At 37.3% G+C, this 20517-nt stretch overlaps 1 protein-coding gene across 1 annotated transcript in view; it reads left to right on the top strand.

Moving 5' to 3' along the window:
* Nucleotides 1-20517, top strand: part of Esf1 (ESF1 nucleolar pre-rRNA processing protein homolog) — a 52430-nt gene that overhangs the window by 14582 nt on the left and 17331 nt on the right. Inside the window, exons 9-10 of the mRNA XM_032904307.1 lie at nucleotides 4683-4844; nucleotides 19931-20052. Coding sequence (XP_032760198.1) covers nucleotides 4683-4844; nucleotides 19931-20052 — 284 coding nt within the window. The remainder of the gene's footprint in view (nucleotides 1-4682; nucleotides 4845-19930; nucleotides 20053-20517) is intronic.

Raw genomic sequence — 20517 nt, 5'->3', positions numbered from 1 at the left:
CTTAAGATCCCCAAACTGGCTGCATATGCTTAGAACTGTATGCTTGAATGTGCATAGATATATGCCTGAAGTAGCAGGATGCTCATCAGATAAAAGCACTTGTCGTGTGAACCAGGTGACCTGACTTTGATCTCCAGAACCCATGATGAAAGGAGAACTGACTCACCAGAAGTTATCTTCTACCTAATGCTTTAGTACAGACATACCAATAATAATGACAACAATGATAATAATAGTAACAGTTAAGTCAGGCTTTAAAATAATTCTAAATATTTTGCTAGTCTAACTTTCTATAGCCACAAACTTTATTTAAACTCTGGCTTAGTAAAAATGCCTAGCCTGTTAGACTTGTAAATATGTAAAATACCTTTATGCCTCCCCAACACACACTTTATTGCTAATTAATTAGTTGAGAAAATCTCTCTGTAGGCGTACCTTGAAGTCACAGATCACGGAGATCTCCCGGCTTCTGTTCCTAGGATCTATAATTTGGATTATAGGCATCGACCAACCACACCCAAATTTTGCACTGCTGGCTACTAAACCCAGGTCATTGTGAATACGGCAAAGATTCCCTAAGATACATCCTCAAGCCTACTACAGGAATCCTAAATTGTACTTTATTATGTGTTGTTTGGGGGTGTAACACTGTCTTGTATTGTTCTTGTTTTACATTTCCCTTCTTCCATAGCCATCTTTGTAAACCTCTTTCTTTCAGCTCTAAGTACATACTGAGGAAATGCCTGGAGTAAGAATGAACTACTATCAAAACTCTCTTGCAGTTTCATTTGCCTGAAAAATGCCAAAAAAAAATTGCTTTTGCTTGTAATTCTAAATTGGATTTCCAAAGACTTCCCTGTAGTCACACTGATAATAACACTCCACTGGCTTCTGACTTGACTGGTGGTTATGAAGATTTTATTCTGAGAGAGAGAGGGAGAGGAGGAGAGAGAGAGAGAGAGAGAGAGAGAGAGAGAGAGAGAGAGAGAGAGAGAGAGAGAGAGAGAGAGAGATAGGTTTAGTTATGTGCACATTTGCTGAGGAGACCAAAGATCACTATCAAGTATGTTCAATTAATTTTTTGAGACAGGGTCTCCTCTCTCACTGAACGTAGAACTCACTAATTGGCTAAGCTGCCTGTCTACTGAACTTGAAGTCTGTTTTGTCTCTGTTCTTCAAGTGCTGGGGTTGGAGACTTGCCCTGCTCAAACTCAGGCCTCTATGCTAGCATGACAGGCACTCCACCAAATGAGCCGTCCTCAGCCCCCTAGGTATTGCCAAAGCAACCTCAGATTCTTCCATTTTTATGTCTGCTTGTTAGTTTGAGTGGTTCAATGGGTTCAACTGAGCTGCGGCTGTAGCCCTTCAGCTTTGAATGTTATCTTTACATCTTTGTTGTTTTTGTCTAATGGAATTTTGAAACATTAAAAACTATGAATTCAGTGCAAATAGAAAATGAAAAAGCAGAAATATTAAACATTGATATAAGTGCTTTAAATCAGCAGAAAAGAATATCTTTAGTTACAGTGTAACATTTTTCTTAGTGTTCTCCTTTCACATGGTGATTATTTCTATAACCTAGTGGCATATGAAACAATACAGAAATACATTTCTGCTTTTAACATGGGATTAACATTTTAACATTAAGCCTAAACTTTCTTAATTTCTGAATAGTCTGTAGGTTTTTGCTTTTATATCACTGAAAGTAGTGCTTTATCCCATTAAGTTTGTCACAAAATACTGTTTTGTAGTTATTAGCGTAAGGAAAAGAAAATTATGTTTAATAGCTGCTATTTCTTTGTATATATTACATGTTGATAAAACCATGTAATTAAGTGTTTCATAGTCTTTGCAAATATGAGTTGGCTCACTGGGTAAAGGCTCTCGCTGTCAAGCCTGATGGCTTCAGTTTGATCCTCAGGGTTCACACACCTAGTAGAGGAGAAAACCAAGTTCTCATGGCACATGTATATGCACAATAAATAAATGTAATGAGGTTTTAATAAAGAGCATGTGTAATTGCAGTGGTACTTCTATTGGATATAAAGGACTTTATATTTTAAGGCCTTGCTGGCTGGTGCTTGTTAATCTTTCTGATGAAGGTTTTATTTCTTAATGTATTTACTATAGCCTTCTCACAGACCTTTTAGAGCCTTTCCCTCATAAATAAGATGAATTTGTGTTCGTGTAGTGTAGGTATGGAAAGTAAATGTATATGCCTATGTGGGCATTATGTACTCTTCTGAGAATTCTCCATTGTTTTCCTTTACCCTAGTTCTAAAATACAGAGGGAAACAATATTCCATGTCTATTAGGAATGACTGGGTTCATGTTGTTCAACTAGACTTTGTTTGGTTTTGGAAAATGAACTAAGTTTTACTGTTTTTTATTACATTTGTGTTTATGTGTGTGTATACATATGTTCAGTATGCATATGGAAATTGAGAGAACAACTTTCAGGACTAAGTTGTTTTCTTCCTATCATGTGGGTCCTGGTGGCCAAAGTCGTTATCAAGCTCGACAGCAGGCATTTATCCTCTCTGAGCCATTTCACTCATCCTGGAATTATTGTATCTTATTTTATATAAATGGGTGTTTTGCCTGCGAGTCTGTGTGCAGTTTGAATACCTTTGGTGCCTATAACGTCCTGAAGAGGGTATCAGTTCCCTTGGAACTTGATTTATGGATGGTTTGTAAGCTATCATGTGGGCACAAGGAATTGAACCCAGGTACTCTGGAAGAGCATCCAGTACTTTTACCCATTGAGCCATCTCTCCACCCACCCCACCCCCATTTAAATTTTAAAACAGTATTAACAATGGGACACCTAATATTATTGATAAATAATTATTAACATCAGAAAGTAATCATTAATTTTTCAGTATATTTACTATCTCCGACTCACTGGGTATACAATGGTACAGTGTTTGCCAAGGTTCATAAAGCCCTATGCTTAACCTTTAGTATTGTAAAATAGAGGGGAAAAACCCTTAGTCTCTGCTGGTTTCAAAACTTGACTACAACATAGTGAAGTAACAAAGGTCAGGTTTTCTTAGCACCTTGTTCCTTTCTTTGTGTAGCTAAGAATTATAACAGTACCTGGCTTATAGAAAGACTGAAGTGATGTGTGTAAAGTAGTGAGCATAGATAGTACTTTGTATCATGTATTTTGTCTTGAAACTAAACATTAACTTTTTTCAGTTTGAAATATATAATTTTTTCAAAAGCACGCCTTTTTCTTCAGTATTTTAAAAAACTACAAACTTACCTTGATCTGTAATTTAGTGCCTCTGATAGCTACATTAGTATATTTGAGTATTAAACATTCCTGATTGTTTATAAGAATAGCTTATTGTTTGAATTTATTTTTTTTTTAAATCTTATGTACTATAAAGGCATTCATAAAATGTTGCCCTTGAATTAGAAAAGCAGACCTACATGAGTTATCCCACATTTTAGAGCTTCAGAAAGTACAATTTAGTACTGGAAAAAATCAATTTAAAGTAAGCCATCAGAGACTTACCACTAAAATTTCAACCTGGAAGGATCTGGCTTCTAATTATGTTTTCAGAAGTAAGCTTTTAATAGAATTGAAATACATTGCCATTTTGTTAATGCGTTCCTCATGTTTTATCCATTGAATTACGGGATACATGACAGAATTCCATCCAACATTATTATTGTGGCACAAAGCACAACAGCAAAGAAATGAGCTTCAGCTGTTTGAGAGAGCATATAAAAGTGTGATAGGGTGATGGAAAGAATGCCTACAACCACTGTATATTCACTCAGGGAGAAAATAGTCTTCAGAAATGTACCTAAGCAACGTTTTCCCTGCATATCACCTTTCTAAAGATGTAAGAACATTGTGTTAACACTTACGCTTTACAGCTCCATGCTTATATCAGTTCAGTATGTTACAAAGTCTGAAACTTGACTGCATCGCTTTCAAACTTTACTAGAGGTGGTACATTTTGATACACTCGATAAGTTTGTATGGCTTATATTAAAACTCAGATTTCTAATTTGTTACTGGCTTTAAGAATTTACATTGAAACTGTAGAACAAACAGGTTATATTTATTGTTCATGGGTTTTGTACTGTTTCTTCATATTCTAAGGTTTAGGAAGCTAAAATTCAAAAATATCAATTATCTTTCCACATAGTAAAATTAATTGACTTGCTTCCTAGTTTGTCTGTCTGTATGATTGATTGATGAACAGCCCTCTTAAGAGTAAATGTGCTTATTCACATTCAGATAGAAAGAACTTATAATCTCAGGTTTAAGTTCTAAACGACTTCTTTGCCTCTTTTCTGTGGCCTGAGAAGCTAATCCCATGTCCCACATTCACCCCAGCAACATGCAGACTCCTTTTATTGAACAGAATACTTTTAAAGCCACTGTGTGATGACAGAGAACAAACAGGGGGCTGAACTGCCATTCTTCATGCAAAGAAGGGACTATTATGTCACTCTTACATTGATTTCATCACATCTGAGCTTTCTTGAGTGCAAGGCTGAAGTCTTTGGTTTCATTGTAACAAATTGAAGTTGTAGTCTGTGGTTGCAGTATTTCCATAACATGACTTTTTAGCCATATCCTTATGAGATCTAAACACTAAAGTTGAAGGTAATTGTTTCTAAATATTAAATGAGATTGATCTATTTGGTTGTTTTGTTAGGTGAAGATGGAGTCAACATAGGAGAAGATGGGAAAACAAAGAAAAGTCAGAAGGATGATGAAGAACAAATTGCAAAATATAGACAGCTCTTGCAGGTTATTCAAGAAAAAGAAAAGAAAGGAAAAGAAAATGATATGGAAATGGAAATCAAGTGGGTTCCAGGTGAGAATTAGATATTAAGTAAAAATTTTCTTCTGAATGCATTTAGATATAATAAGATGCCAATTCCTCTTTAGAAGCATTTGTCGATTCTTGATCTTAGAACATAAGCCATTGGTGTTTTATTCAGGAAATTTTCCCCAGTACCCGTGTGTTCGAGACTCTTCCCCACTTTCTCTTCTGCTAGTTTGAGTGTATCTGGTTTTATGTGGAGGTCCTTGATCCACTTGGACTTGAGCTTTATATACAGTGATAAGAATGGATCAATTTGCATTCTTCTACATGCTCACCTCCAGTTGAACCAGCACCATTTTTTGAAAATGCTGTCTTTTTTTCCACTGGATGGATATAGCTCCTTTGTGAAAGATTAAGTGATCATAGATGTGTGGGTTCATTTCTGGGTCTTCAATTCTGTTCCACTGATCTACCTGCCTGTCTCTGTACCAATACCATACAGTTTTTATGACTATTGCTCTGTAATACAGCTTGAGGTCAGGGATGGTGATTCCCCCAGAAGTTCTTTTATTGTTGAGGACAGTTTTCACTCTCCTGGGTTTTTTGTTATTCCAGATGAATTTGCAAATTGCTCTTTCTAATTCTATGAAGAATAGAGTTGGAATTTTGTTGGGGATTATATTAAATGTGTAGACTGCTTTTGTCAAGATGGCCATTTTTACAATATTAATCCTGCCAATTCATGAGCATGGGATGTCTTTCCATCTTCTGAGATGATCTTCAATTTCTTAATTCAGAGACCTGAAATTTTTGTCATACAGATCTTTCACTTGCTTGGTTAGAAAGGTATTTTATGTTATTTGTGACTTATTGTGAAGGGTGTTGTTTCCCAAATTTCTTTCTCAGCCTGTTTATCCTTTGAGTAGAGGAAGGCTACTGATTTGTTTGAGTTAATTTTATACCCAGCCACTTTGCTGGAGTTTTTTTTATCAGGCTTAGTAGTTCTCTGGTGGAACTTTTGGGGCCACTTAAGTATACTATCATATCATCTGCAAATAGTGATATTTTGACTTCTTCTTTTCCAATTTGTATCCCTTTGATCTCCTTTTGTTGTCTGATTGCTCTGGCTAGGACTTCGAGTACTATATTGAACAAGTAGGGAGAGAGTGGGCAACCTTGTCTAGTCCCTGATTTCAGTGGGATTGCTTCAAGTTTCTCTCCATTTAGTTTGATGTTGGCTACTGGTTTGCTGTATATGGCTTTTACTATGTTTAGGTTTGGGCCTTAAATTCCTGATCTTTGTAAGACTTTTAACATGAAGGGGTGTTGAATTTTGTCAAATGCTTTGTCAGCATCTAATGAGATGGTCATGTGGTTTTTTCTTTGAGTTCATTTACATAGGGAATTACATTGGTGGACTGCATCCCTGGGATGATGCCTACTTGATCATGATAAATTTTTTTATGTGTTCTTGGGTTTGGTTTGCGAGAATTTTATTGAGTATTTTTGTGTCGATATTCATAAGGGAAATTGGTCTGAAGTTCTCTTTCTTTGTTGTGTCTTTGTGTGGTATAGGTATAAGCGTAATTGTGGCTTCAAAGAAGGAATTGGGTAGTATTCCCTTTGTTTCTATTTTGTAGAATAGTTTGGACAGTATTGTTATTAGGTCTATGAAGGTCTGATAGAATTTTCTACTAAACCCATCTGGTCCTGGACCTTTTTTGGTAGGGAGACTTTTAATAACACCTTCTATTTCTTTAGGGGTTATGGGACTATTTAGATAGTTTATCTGATCCTGATTTAACTTTTGTACCTGATATCTGTCTAGAAAATTGTCCGTTTCATCCAGGCTTTCCAGTTTTGTTGAATATAGGCTTCTATAGTAGGATCTGATGATTTTTTTAATTTCTTCAGATTCTGTTGTTATGTCTCCCTTTTCATTTCTGAGTTTGTTAATTTGGATACACTGTCTGTGACCTCTGGTTAGTCTTGCTAAGGGTTTATCTATCTTGTTGATTTTCTCAAAGAATCAGCTCCTGGTTTTGTTGATTCTTTGTATAGTTGTTTTTGTTTCTACTTGGTTGATTTCAGCCCTGAGTTTGATTAATTCCTGCCGTCTACTCCTCTTGGGTGTATTGGCTTCTTTTTGTTCTAGAGTTTTTAGGTGTGCTCTCAAGCTGCCTGGTGTATGCTCTCTCCTGTTTCTTTTTGGAGGCACTCGGAGCTATGAGTTTTCCTCTTGGCACTCCTTTCATTGTGTCTCATAAGTTTGGGTATGTTGTGCCTTCATTTTCATTAAATTCTAAAAAGGCTTTAATTTCTTTCTTTATTTCTTCCTTGACTAAATTATCATTGCGTAGAGCATTGTTCAACTTCCATGTGTATGTGGGCTTTCTGTCATTTTTATTGTTATTGAAGATCAGCCTTAGTCCATGGTAATCTGTACCATGAGGTGCTGAGAAGAAGGTATATTCTTTTGTTTTAGGATAAAATGTTCTATGGATATCTGTTAAATCCATTTTCATTTATAACTTCTGTTAGTTTCTCCGTGTCTCTGTTTAGTTTCTGTTTCCATGATCTGTCCATTGATGAGGGTGTTGAAGTCTCCCACTATTATTGTGTGATGTGCAGTGTGAACACTGAGCTTTAGTAAGGTTTCTTTTATGTATGTAGGTGCCCTTGCATTTGGAGCATAGATATTCAGGATTGAGAATTCATCTTGGTGGATTTTTTTCTTTGATGAATATGAAGTAGGCTTCTTGTATGTTTATGGTCATTTCTTTAGGTTAGGGAAGTTTTCTTCTATAATTTTGTTTAGATATTTACTTGCCCTTTAAGTTGGGAGTCTTCACTCTCTTCTATCCTATCATCCTTAGGTTTGATCGTCACATTTACATTATCTTTAACGGTTGTGTCAATGCTTTCTACGGTATCTTCTGCCCCTGAGATTCTCTCTTGTATCTCTTGTATTCTGTTGCTGATGCTTGCATGTATGACTCCTGATCTCTTTCCTATGTTTTCTATCTCCAGGGTTGTCTCCCTTTGTGCTTTCTTTATTGTTCCTATTTCCACTTTTAGATCCCAAATGGTTTTTTTCAATTCCTTCACCTGTTTGGTTATGTTTTCCTGTAATTCTTTAAGCGAATTTTGTGTTTTCTCTTTAAGAGCTTCTACTTGTTTACCTATGTTGTCCTGTATTTCTTTAAGGGAGTTATTTATATCCTTCTTAAAGTACTCTATCATCATCATGAGATGTGATTTTTTAAATCTAGATCTTGCTTTTTCCATTGTGTTTGGATATCCAGTATTTGCTTTGGTGGGAGAACTGGGCTCTGATTATGCCAAGTAGTCTTGGTTTCTGTTGCTTAGGTTCCCATGCTTGCCTCTCACCATCTGGTTGTCTCTGGGGTTAGCTGGTCTTGCTGTCTCTGACAGTATCTTAACCTTCCTTTAAGCCTGTGTGTTAACACTCCTGGAGACTGGCTTTCTCCCAGCGGGATCTGGCTACCGAGAACTGTGTCACAGGGCCAGCTTAGGGTGCGGGCAAAAACAGGAAGTCCCAGACTGCTCTTGGGTTCCTGTGTCCTGAGGGCTCCAGGCAGGTTCCTCGAGCAGAAGTAGTGGTCTTACCTCTGCTCTCAGTTGTGTCAGCACTCCTGGTGACTGGCGTTCAGCTCTGGTTGCAGGCAGAGACCAGAAGGATCCTGTCCCTGACTGCTCCTGGGTTCCTGTCTTTTGAAGTCTTACTACTTTCTGTTACCCATAGATCCCTGATCCATAGGTATTTTATACTCTTTCCAGCTACCATTTGATTAGTTTCTTGGTTTTACTAACTATAAATTATTTCTGTCTAATTATAAGCAAAGACCTTTCCTGGGTTTGATTCCTTAATTTATAATATAGAAAATTTAAGCCAAGTACTGTATTTTCTAATTACTACAATTCTTTTAAAAAACTATAGTTCTCAAGATCCCTTTTCCTGTAGCCTTTGCTGTTTGTTAATTCATAAGGTTTCACTAATATAAAATATGTGTTATTGGGTGCTCCATCTCAGTTTGGCTATAGTTAGTAGAGTAGTACAGGGCAAATTTTAAAGTGTCAAATCTAAAGACAGATAAAAGCTAGCATAAACAAGAATTATCATATACAGTGCACATTTATACACACCAATAGTTATAGACAGATCTGCATGTACTTTTGCAAGTAGTAACTATTACAGAATACTGATACTTACACATCATCATCTCTTCCCATTCTTGGTGAATTCATTCTAGTATTTTCTACAGATACAAATCATGGCCTGTCATTTGCAGATGACTTGTATGCATCATCTTTTATACTTAAAATCATTTCTATAAGAATAAGTAAAGGCCATGTAAGCAGTTATCATTATATAAATATATTTATATAATATGTACATATGTATACTCATATATAAAATACATATTATATATTCTAAACATACCTGAAAACATATAATATATAAATATGTACTATAATATATAAATGTACATCTATTATATATATATGGACAAGAAACAATATGTATGTTCTGTGCAGGTACAATTTTAGGATTTTTTTTAAATCCTTTCTATTGAAATTATTGGACATGTGATCTATGGATACAAATATTGCCCATTTTAGTGACGAGTTTTGATCTGTGGTTTTCTTGAGATATCCTTTCTAATAAGTAATAGACCTCATGAAGTGAGTTAGGAGCTATACATCTAATGTGTTTTTATCTTGACTTTTTTATTTGTGGGTGGAATGTTAATATTAGCTCAAGTGTTTTAAAATTTAAAATGAAAAGTTACCACCCATAGTTCTACTACCCTGACTCAGCTGTGTTTTAGGTAAGTTCTGCTTCCATTTGCCATTTCTCTGTTGTCAAATGTTTGACCATATTTCTAATTTTTTACTGCAGTAGACGTATGGCATTGAAAAGAAACAGGACAGTTTCCAAAGCCACAAATATTGGTCCATTCTAAGAGTTCTTTGCTTTCATCCCTAGCCAATACCTTGGCTTGCTTTTTTAGGGCCTTTTAATTTAAAAACTTTTTTTAACAACAGTTGGTCCCCTAGCCCCACCCTCAGCCCCTCAGTGAAGAGTATCCAGGCCACAGTGAAAAGCAGACATTAGCACTCTGGCTCTCTGCTAGTCAGTTGTGTGACTTCCTCTTCACACAGAAGCCTTCACGTATGCCATGGCACAACAGCCTGTGGTCTTCTCAAGCTAAAACTACCACTGTCAAAAGATCAAAAGATGAAGCTCAAGTGCCAGGTATCTCAGCCTTCCTGATGCTGTGACTTTTAATATAGTTGTGCTGACCCCCCAATCATAAAATTATTTTCATTGCTATTTCATAATTATAATTTTGCTACTGTTAGGTATTGTAATGTAAATATCTGATATGCAGGATAATAGGTGACATCTGTGAAAGGACCTTTTGACAACCCTCCCTCCCCCCAAAGGAGTCACAACCCACAAGATGAGAATCACTGGTCTAAGACGTTATAAATAATCTAGATCTTTTTTTCATTATGTGAGCTATTCTTTAGAAAGTAGCCTACCCAAAATAGATGTACCAGGAAGGGGCCTGGGCACTTTCTCTGTCTAGACATTACCGTCAGATTTCTTTCCCAAAATATCCCATCAGTTTGTAGTGCCTCCAATAGTAAGTAATAGTTCCAGTGTCAGGGAATTGTCACTGTTTCACATTTCCTGAATGGAGTGAAGTTGGCTTTCTTAGAAAACTAAAATGTTTTAAAGGAGATAGATATGTAAATATATCTCTATTCAAACTGTGTGTTTTAAGGTAGGTGGTTTGTGCAGATCACAGAACAATTTACAAGTGTCAGTTCTTCCCCTTTCCAGCATGACAAATTCAGGTTGTCATGTCTGGTGACAAAAACTTTATCTAGTGAGCCGTCTTGCTAGCCCAAACTATATTTTTGGAGGCTCCTGATAGTATGCTTTTTATTGTGGATACCTGCTACATTCATGCCTATTTGTGAATGTAATAGTGAAAGAGGTCTTTTTGCATATTATATGTAGTACTCCTACTCAAAATCTGTTTATAAATTTGAAGAATAGGATTCATAATACTTAAGTTTTGAAGCATTTTTGAAGGTACATTTCAGGTCATGTCTATTTTGGTATAAAAAAAATCTAATTTTCAGTAATAATTACTATGAACCTGTGGGCTTCTCTGATATTATACTTGACTAAACCACAGAGAACCAGAACAGTATGTATTGTTCATTGGTTCTTATGGGGTTTTGATCTCAAAATTTAAACTCTTAAGAAAAATAAGTAATCGTATTAATACTTGTATGAGTATGTTGTGCTTTGTTACTAAAGGAAACTTTACTTCATGCTATTTAAACTTCTTCCTGTTTATGTTGACTATAATAGCATGTGTCATTTAATCCCTAGGGTGTAAAGTCCAGAGAGAAATAGGTAGCAGGCTCCAGTCATAAAGAAACCATGGACTTGACTGAGGTGGACTTCTCTTTCTATGGGTACTTAGTTCCTATGGAAATACAGTAATTCAGCCTTATTAATTAGGGTATGTAGAAACATTAATTAAAAGATTTATGAAAAATCTATAATACCTTAGTTTTGTCTTTGTAAAGTAATATCTCTACTGGATACTGTGTAAAGTTCCTGTCTGATTCTCTAGGACTTGTAGATAAGGTGATGCATATAATTAACATTATCTAATGATCTAATTAATTAATGTGCCTCATTGCTGTCTCACCCAGCAAGAGTAGTTCTCCTTCATTGTTTTGTATGTCGGGCAGGAGTGCCAATGAGATCCCCTCTGTCTCACCCAGCAAGGGAGTTCTTTCTTCCTACCTTGGGCCATAGAGCCCAAGGGTACAACTCATCTTCTCCACTTTGTCTTGCTTCCACCTATCTTTTGTTGTTTGCTTGGTTGGTTTGGTTTTGTTTGTTTTGGCAAGGAGTTGGTTGGTTTTTGGTTTGGGTTTTTGGGGGGGAGGAGGGGTTCTAGACAAGGTTTCTCTGTGTGTCCTGGTCATCCTGGAAACTAACTCACTCCGTAGACCAGTCTGGCCTCAAACCTAGAGATCCGCCTGCCTCTGCCTCTCAAGTGCTGGGATTAAAGTCGTGTACCACCACTGCCCAGCTATTGCCTCCACTTGGCAAAGCAGTGATCCCATGTTACTCTAGTGTCTGGTCTTTATTCTTTGCCCCCCCCCACACACACACACACAATCTTTCTTTGATGTACTGCCTTCTATTAGGAAACTTACACAGATATCAAGGATGACATATATGACTGTTGAATTATTCATTCTTTATTCAGAAACAATGTTTTGAATCAGTAGTGATTCATTATGTTAGGTAACCCTGATCCAAACATTTAAATTTTTGATAGCTTACAGAAACTGTTCGCTATTGGGAGGGTGGTGGGGCTATATTTCTGTTTGCTTTATTGCCAATGTGTTCATTATTTGAAATATATTTACAAAATGTTTTTTGTTTAAAAGGTTTTTTTAAAGTCAGATGTTTTAAATTTTGAATAGAAGGCCAGAGATATAGCTCAGCAATAGAACACTTGTCTAGCAGGACCCTAGCTTAAGTCTCTAGTGACACTGTGTGAGTGAGTAAGTGTGTGAATGTGTGTGTGTGAGTGAGTGTGTGTGTGTGTGAGTGTGTGTGTGTGTGAGTGTGTGTATGTGTGTGTGTATGTGTGTGAGTGAGTGAGTGTGTGAATGTGTGTGTGAGTGAGTGAGTGTGTGTATGTGTGTGAGCAAGTGTGTGTGTATCTGAGTGTGTGTGAGAGAGAGTGTGTGTGTGTGTGTGTGTGTGTGTGTGTGTGTGTGTGTGTGAGTTTTGAGAGTTGGGGGGTTGTTAAAGGATGGAATATACTTCAGTGGCTAAGTACTTGTCTGGATTGAATGAATTCCAGGTTTGATCCTTAGAACCACAAAACCAAAGTAGGGAAAAGCTTTACAGATGCTGTACTAAAATCACACACGTAGCCTTGGGCTGAGAAGGAAGACAGTTGAGTTGAGAGGGAAGCATCAAATGGAAAGCCTGAGCTTAGAAAACAGCTGAAAGAATTTATAATTTGCATCCTAGTTTGGTGATGGAAAAGGAAGTTTAAATGATAACTAGAGAGCCACACAGCTGATTAAAATTTAGTAACCTAATCATTCTTGGATCATCCAGTTAACAAGTTGTCTATGGAAGCTTTGTAAGGCAATAAGCGGAAACATCATACTGTGTGAACAGCGTCTGAATTGTCTGTGGACTGTAGAGTAAAATTGAGAACCAGGAGCAGGTGGTGATGGCTCACACCCTAGTCCCAGAACTCGGGAGCCAAAGGCAGGTAGATCTCTCTAAATTCAAAGCCAGCCTAGTCTACAGAGCTGATTCTAGGACAGCCAGAGCTATACAGAGAAATCGCCAAATGGAAAGAAGGCGGAAGAAGGATGAGGATAGAAGAGAAGAAAAGCAGGTGCAAGAGAAATGGCTCAGCAGTTAAGTGTTTACTGCTCCTACAGAAATCTGGGTTTTGTTTCCAGCACCCATATTGTGGCTTACAACTGCCTGTAACTCCAGTTACAGTGAACCTGACACCCTCTTCTGGCCTCCAGGGGTCCTGCCCAGATGTGATACACATACACATAAAGTAAATAACTTTTAAAAATGAGAAGCAGCAAGGGTTATCTAAAAGTTTCTAACACATACTGTCTATAGAATAGCTAGTCCATTTCTCACTTTCCTGGATTATTGAAACCCCATTTTCTTCCTTAATAATATTAAAGTAGAAACTGAATGTACTTTTCATTCTGGCTATATTACATTTGTTTTTTTGTTTTATATTTTTATATTTTTCTAGTGTTTATAAAATGGAGGGTTGGGATTTTTTTTTTAAAGATTTATAATTTCTTTAGACTCTAATATAATTACTTACTTTCCCCTTCTCTTTCCTCCTAAATCCTTCCATCTAACCTGCCTTACTCTTCCAAAATCATGACCTTTTTTATTAAATGCTGCGTGTGTATGTGTTTGTGTGCGTGTGTGTGTGATTCTTAAATATAGAAATACAACCTGTTCATTCTGTATATGATTACTTACACATATGTTTTCAGGGCTGAGCATTTAGTATTGTTTTGCCATTTGGTGTGCTCTTCCCTGAGAAAGACTGTTTCTCCTGATATCAGCGTTCCTTAGTTGCCTGTAATTTCTTTGGGGGGGGGGCTTGAAGCCTCATGAGCTTTGATGTCATCCTTGTTTAGGCAATCAAGTTGGTGAGCCTTTCTGGATGTAGCTTTTGATATTCATAAGAGACTAAGTGTCATAGTAAATTCCCAGTTCCTCTAGCTCTTATAGCCTTTCTGCCCCTCTTCCGCAATGATACCTGAGCCTTTGGAATAGACTGTGCAATTACATTTTGACTCATTGTGGTTTGTTGTAATGGCTTATTCCATTTATTCAGCAAGAAGTTTTCTTGATGAGGGTGAGCACTGCACTTACCTATGGGTATAAGGACAATATTCAGTTAGGGAGTCTGCTGCTTAGTAAAGTGGTGGTTATAGCTTCTCCTAAAACACACAAGTTCACTAGCCCTAGGTGGTTGACAGGGATTCCAATACCAGCTTTGATTTCTCTCTAGTTGAGTTAGGGTTGTTTTGTTTTATTTTGTTTTTTCAGTATTTGTTTTATTTTCATTTTATGTCTATTGGTGGGTTTTGTGGTAACAGAAATGAATAGTGATAAAAGATACTGTTTCTGATGGAACCGTCTTTGAGCTAGCTGAGTTGACGAGGCTGTGAGTGTGGGTGGAACTGTTCTTAGAGCAGGCTCTGCTGCTGAGGCTGAGGGCTGCAGGCTAGAGTAGGGAGGGTGGTGCCTTCTAGTGTAGGTGCCCCAGGCCAGTCCCCATCTTAACCCCTTCCCTGGAAGAAGAAAATATCTGAGGAAGCCAGTTCAGAAGGTGCTGTATTGGGTCGGTGGCTTTTAAGATATATTTATAGTTTTTGCCAAGTTACACTTTAGTGTGGTATATGTGGTAGGGTTGTTTTGATTGTATTTTAACTCTTGTTGGGAATCAATTGAGTAGCATAGTCCTGAATATTATCTTTTGTCAGGTGAAAGTGCCATTTTCCTCTTAAAGTCCTAGGTTTTCTTCATCTTCTCCAGTTTCTCTTCTAGAAATCATATTTGATGTGTATGTTACTTTCTTTCTTTGAATCTGGTAACTCTTGATTTCTGTGCCTTTGAATCTGTGCAACTTGCTGGATAATTTCTTCAGTTCTGTTTTTACTTCATTAAGTCTTTCTCTAGTGTATACATTTAAACTTGGGTGCTGACTTGATGTTTTTATCTCCCAGAGTTACTTTTTTCCCTCCAAACTTGCCTCATCCTTCTAATAATTTCCTCCTTTGCCTTTTTTAAGTGCTGGTTTTATATTTTATATCTATTTCGAAGTCTATAGTCTATGAGTCTGTCTTACTGGTTTTTGTTTCTACTTACTCTAGTTCCTCTGGGATTTTTATTGGAATCTTCTTGTCTTGGATCTTCTTTTCTTACAGGAACTCTGGGTCAGACAACCTTCTTTTAGAGAGTATTTGTCAGGTGCCTGGAGGCATTTCTAATCCAAGACCTATTGAATTTTTGAGTTAGTGTATTTGGGACCACACAAGTAGAATGAATTCCAGCCACAAGTCCATGGGTTTGTGGGCTTGTGGTTACAAAGTCTCAGAGGGGAACTGTATTTTTACTCCCCCGGTCTCCATATACTACCCCCAAACTATCAGGGGAGGGTCATCATCTACTGGGGGCACATTTAAGGATTCTGGGACCTCCCACCATGATCAGACTCCAAACTTTGGCCCCCGCCTCCTTGGCTGAGAGCCCATAGCAGCCCAAAATCCATACTGGACTATATTAGCTTAGCGTGTGTCCCCAAAGAAAACTCCCTGTTTCTGAACTAGTTTAATATTTCTATTTGAGCTTCCTTATTGAGACTTGACTCAGGAATTCTTTTGGTTTCCTTCTATCTTAGCCATTCGTGTAAAAGATTTCATTCATTTTCTACCTTGCCTATAAGTATATGAAAATAACATAGATATATAAAAATAACAATAGAAAAAGTAATTTTTCAGTATTTGTCATAAATAAGTTAGCAGAATGGCTTTCCCAGACTTGGCCAGAAGTTAGTCTGCTTATATGAAGACAGTTTGGTAGTATGTTATTGTGACCACAATCTGCTTGAAAGGCAAGAAAATATACAAATAAACTTGAGACAAATACAAGAAACAATAGCTCCCTAATGAGGCCCACGTGTCTTGTATTTGAATTCGTTGTTATAGGAACATTGAATGCTAAGAAACAGGCATAAGGGACAGTTTGATGTGTGGTAAAGTTAATACCCTGGAATTGAAAGCCATCACTCTAAGGGAGACTGAAAGGGGATTTAGAAGTGAGAGAAAGACAACCCAAATTCTAGACAAATGTAAAGCCTTTTCTGTCACTGAAATAACTTAGGCAATAACAGCAAAAGGTAACATGAGTTCCATGAGTACTCTGGGCATGTCTTCCTTGGATATTTATTAAATGTTTGGGGAGATACACAGTTATGTGAGTAGAAATTCCCAGTCTGATCATCTTTTAGATTTATCCCTTATTATCCTCATCTTAACTGTGTACTTTTCACGTGGTAGATGGAATACTATTCTAACAGTATTGAGTACAGCCAGAGAGCATTTGTTTACTCTGGCCCTTTGACAGCTTTAGCCGTTCACTATTGTTTCTTGAAACTAGTTTTTATTTTACTTTCAGTTCCATGTGTTGTTGCTCCCAGTCACTGGGGTGGGACAGATCTGATCACTTTCCTTTCACTTGCTTGCTTGTTCTATGGACATTTTTAAGATGTGTGCTATATGCCAGGACTCTCACGAGCTACTAACATGGACCTTTGTTATGTGAGTAATCATGTCCTTCCTTGTCCTCACACCTTCAAGAGTAATATGCTGGTTGGAAGAGGTGCCTTGATGGCAGTGCTCCTCGGGACATGGCTAGTGGTTTTCCTCTATAAAGCTCAGAACCCAGAATGAGTTCCACATTTGGAGTTTGGTGTTGGTGATGGTGGTCAGTAACATTTTAAAGCTTTTGGAATTGAGTGCTACATAGTCTAATTTATAGCACACAAAAAGTTTTATGAGATTGATATGTAAGTGTTCATAAATATTCCCAATGAGTCCTAAGCCCATATTTAAGTAAACGTGCCAGTTCAGCCTATATGAGAACTCTTAAAACATGCATTTTGTTTTTATAAATAAAGCCTGTAACAGTACCTACTTAAGTTGATTTAAATCCTTTGAAGACTTTTCAAATATTTCATGTGAATAAGGTCAGGAGGAATATATATTCTTCTTGAAGATTTTGTAAAAATATTTATGAGTCCTTTTATATGCACAGAAACTGCCAAAATAGTTCTGAATAGATTGTGCTTATTAAATTATTATTATTACTACATTGAGTCATCTGCAGTTGTGGTTGGCTTTAGAAGGGGCTTTACCCTTTATTTGTGGGATTATTGATATCTTTAATTTGGCAGTCTATGGATATATGCTTAAAGGTTGCTTTTTGGGTTTTTTTTTTTAACAAATTTATACAAAGCTAAAGCAATTATAATGAAGTTGTTTTTCAAGTCACATTGTGGCTTCTCTTAAGTGAGAGGCTAAACTGACTAAAGAATGTTCTTGTGCATTTGCCAAGAGACTTCTGGGATGGGCATATTTTTAAGAACTTAGAACATAAACAACTGTGATCTGTGGCAAGAGATTTAAATGATCTCATGATGACAGTGAGAACAAAGCGTTTTTAAGTTATCGTGGTGGTGTGTTAATTCACTGCAGTGTGTTTGTCATTCCTCTGTTTTGGTGTATTAAGTGGGAGCCCGGCGAAAAAGAAACTACAGACTGACTTGAACTTAAGATATTGTTACTTTATGGCTACCAACAAACTAAGATCGAGGAAATATTAGTTCCCGAGAATAAATTTTGCATCACTTGTTCTAGAACTAGTGGTCCACATGAGTCACGTAGAGACAGAAGCCTTAAAGCTTTGGTTTATTCTCTGTTGGAAATAATATGTTCTAAATATCAAAGATCAAACACTTGGCAGGAAATAAGAGTCCTTCCTTCAAAAGAAATCAAGACAGACGTGTTTATTAAGTAGTTACTGTGTGCTAAATATTATAGAATGTGAAAGAACGTGACTGCCCTGTTTTTAGTTTACAGAACTTGCCTTTGCAGGTTCTCAGCAGAACCATATAATAAGTATTTAGTTTGTATTTATTATTTACATATCATTAATGTTAAAAAGTTTAAATTGCCAAATAAAATGAAACCTTGTAATTCAGTCTGTCAAGAGCCAAGGCGGTGAGGATCACCACAAGTTCAAGGCCTGTCTGGCCTACATAGTAAGTTGGGGACCAGCCCAGTCTGGGACCCTGTCTCCACACAAACATGTGATTGTTGTCTGTGAGCAGGTGAAGGCAGGCACAAGAGAAGGCAAGGCCTGTGATTGGGCAGTGAAACACTAAGGCGGGCACAGAGTTTTGGAGAGAGGAGAGAGGAGAAAGGAGACTAGCAACCAAGATGGAGGAGGAGAAGGACAACCCAGATCTGGGTGGCCTTAAAGGACCGCAGGCAGTTATGAGTATTCATAAGGGGTGGATTTTATAGGACAATTTGTCTTAGCTAGGTGGGCAGATTATATCAATATTAATGGTTCAGAGTTTATTGTTTGTATGTTTTGTGCGGTGACTATTTGCTGATATAACTCTGATTGATAAATTACAAGCTTATTGAGTTTTGGTTTTGACTGGTTCCTGGGAGTTGTGACAGTAACCACAGGGGGCGGATGCTGGGATTGTGAGCAGAGTCTGCAGCAAGAGAATTGCAAGATGGTGGCTGCCGCCAGGCTCAGAGAATAGCTGGCCACAGTGTGGGATGGATATTGGGAGCTTAGTGAGTTGGGTTGAGATGCTTTGCTGGTTGATATGAAAATACCCCGCAAATGCTATGTGACGCCAGCAATAGCATGGGTTGGTAAATTCTTTTTTATTATTTACCGCTACACAAACAAAATGAAAATGTAACAGTGAGTGGAATGATTCAAAATGATCATTTTAGAAAAAAGTGGTGGTTGATCTGATTCATCATCCAAAATACATTGAAAATACTGTAAATGAAGAAACAGCCCTGGAAATGAGTGTCTCATTGCCAAGTACATTTTTAAAGTACTAGTTTAATGACAGTGAAGGATATGTGAGTGGAGAGTATAGGGACGAAAGCTCAGAGATGAACCGTGAAGACAGTGGCATTGGAAGAGCCAAGCAATGCAGAGTAGAGTGCTGGTGGCCCTTTGGATCTTAACCACACAGCCTTATACATTGCTTGATCCATTCTTCAGTTTCTGTTAGTTAGGCTTTTATGGGATGATAGGAAAAACTATAGATATGTTTGCTTAGTTAGTAGTTATAACCTGTTCTAGAAATTTTCTTCACTCAGTTGTTACCAAAAGGCCGAAAGTCAGACAACCTCTCGGAGGCTCAAAGATAGGGAGAGGAAAGTTAGACCTAAGTAAATATTTGGGTTTCTTTTTTCCTTTTTTTTTTTTAATTTTGTTCACTTGTTTTGAGACAGTATTTCTGTTGTATAACCCATTTGGACTTAAACTCACAATCTTGCTTAACCTGGGATTGTAGTTTATAATCACCATGTCTAACTAATAATAGGCTTTCATTATAACCGTGTGTCAGATTGCCAGATTTTTTATTTGTTTTGATTTCCTTTGGCTAAAACAGTCTCTCTCTCTCTCTCTCTCTCTCTCTCTCTCTCTCTCTCTCTCTCTCTCTCTCTCTCTCTCATACACACACACACACACACACACACACACACACACACACAGAGTAGGATTTACCAAAGTTAATCATTTTGTGGTCTTGGAATATTACAGGTATTGACTATTGGATACACCCACTTACATAAATTATGTTTGTTCTCTTTCTCTTGGTTTTTACAAGCTTTCAACTGGTCGAAGGTACACCATTTTTAATTAAACTATTTGAAATTTGTTTCTTTTCTAGGACTTAAGGAGAGTGCAGAAGAGATGGTCAAAAACAAGTTGGAGGGAAAGGATAAACTGACCCCTTGGGAACAATTTTTAGAGAAGAAGAAAGAGAAGAAAAGACTGAAAAAGAAACAGAAGGTACCCGTGCTAACTGACCAGGTGTTTGCTGAATACTAGCTGTCCATAAGAAGGTGCTTCTCACCATATAACCCACGTTCCTCTTCCGTAAGGCTGGAATTGTGTGAACTAGCGCACCCAGCTACCGTGAAATAATTTTTAGACTTTTATTGTAATAAAGTGGGAAAGTAGGGTAATAGCCCTACCTCCTTGATATGCTACCTCTTTTTACTGGAACTTTCTTCAAAACTTAAGTAGCCAGTTAATTTTCATTAATAAAATGATTCCATGAGAGATGAAGCTAGAAGTTTCTTGGAAGATTTTCTAAGTGAGTCTGTATGGGGTTACTACAGTAGTCACTCTTGAGACTTTAGACAGCATTCTGTAAGCTTTAGACTTCCCTTACACTTTTCCTTTTGTTCTTGTTGATTTGAGACAGGGTTTCTCTATGTAGCCCCAGCTCCTGGAACTCACTCTGTAGACCAG

This window comes from Rattus rattus, chromosome 5 (assembly GCF_011064425.1).
Source record: "Rattus rattus isolate New Zealand chromosome 5, Rrattus_CSIRO_v1, whole genome shotgun sequence".
NCBI lineage: Eukaryota > Metazoa > Chordata > Mammalia > Rodentia > Muridae > Rattus > Rattus rattus.
Note: the sequence above shows the minus strand (reverse complement) of the source record. Positions and strands in the feature narration are given on the sequence as shown.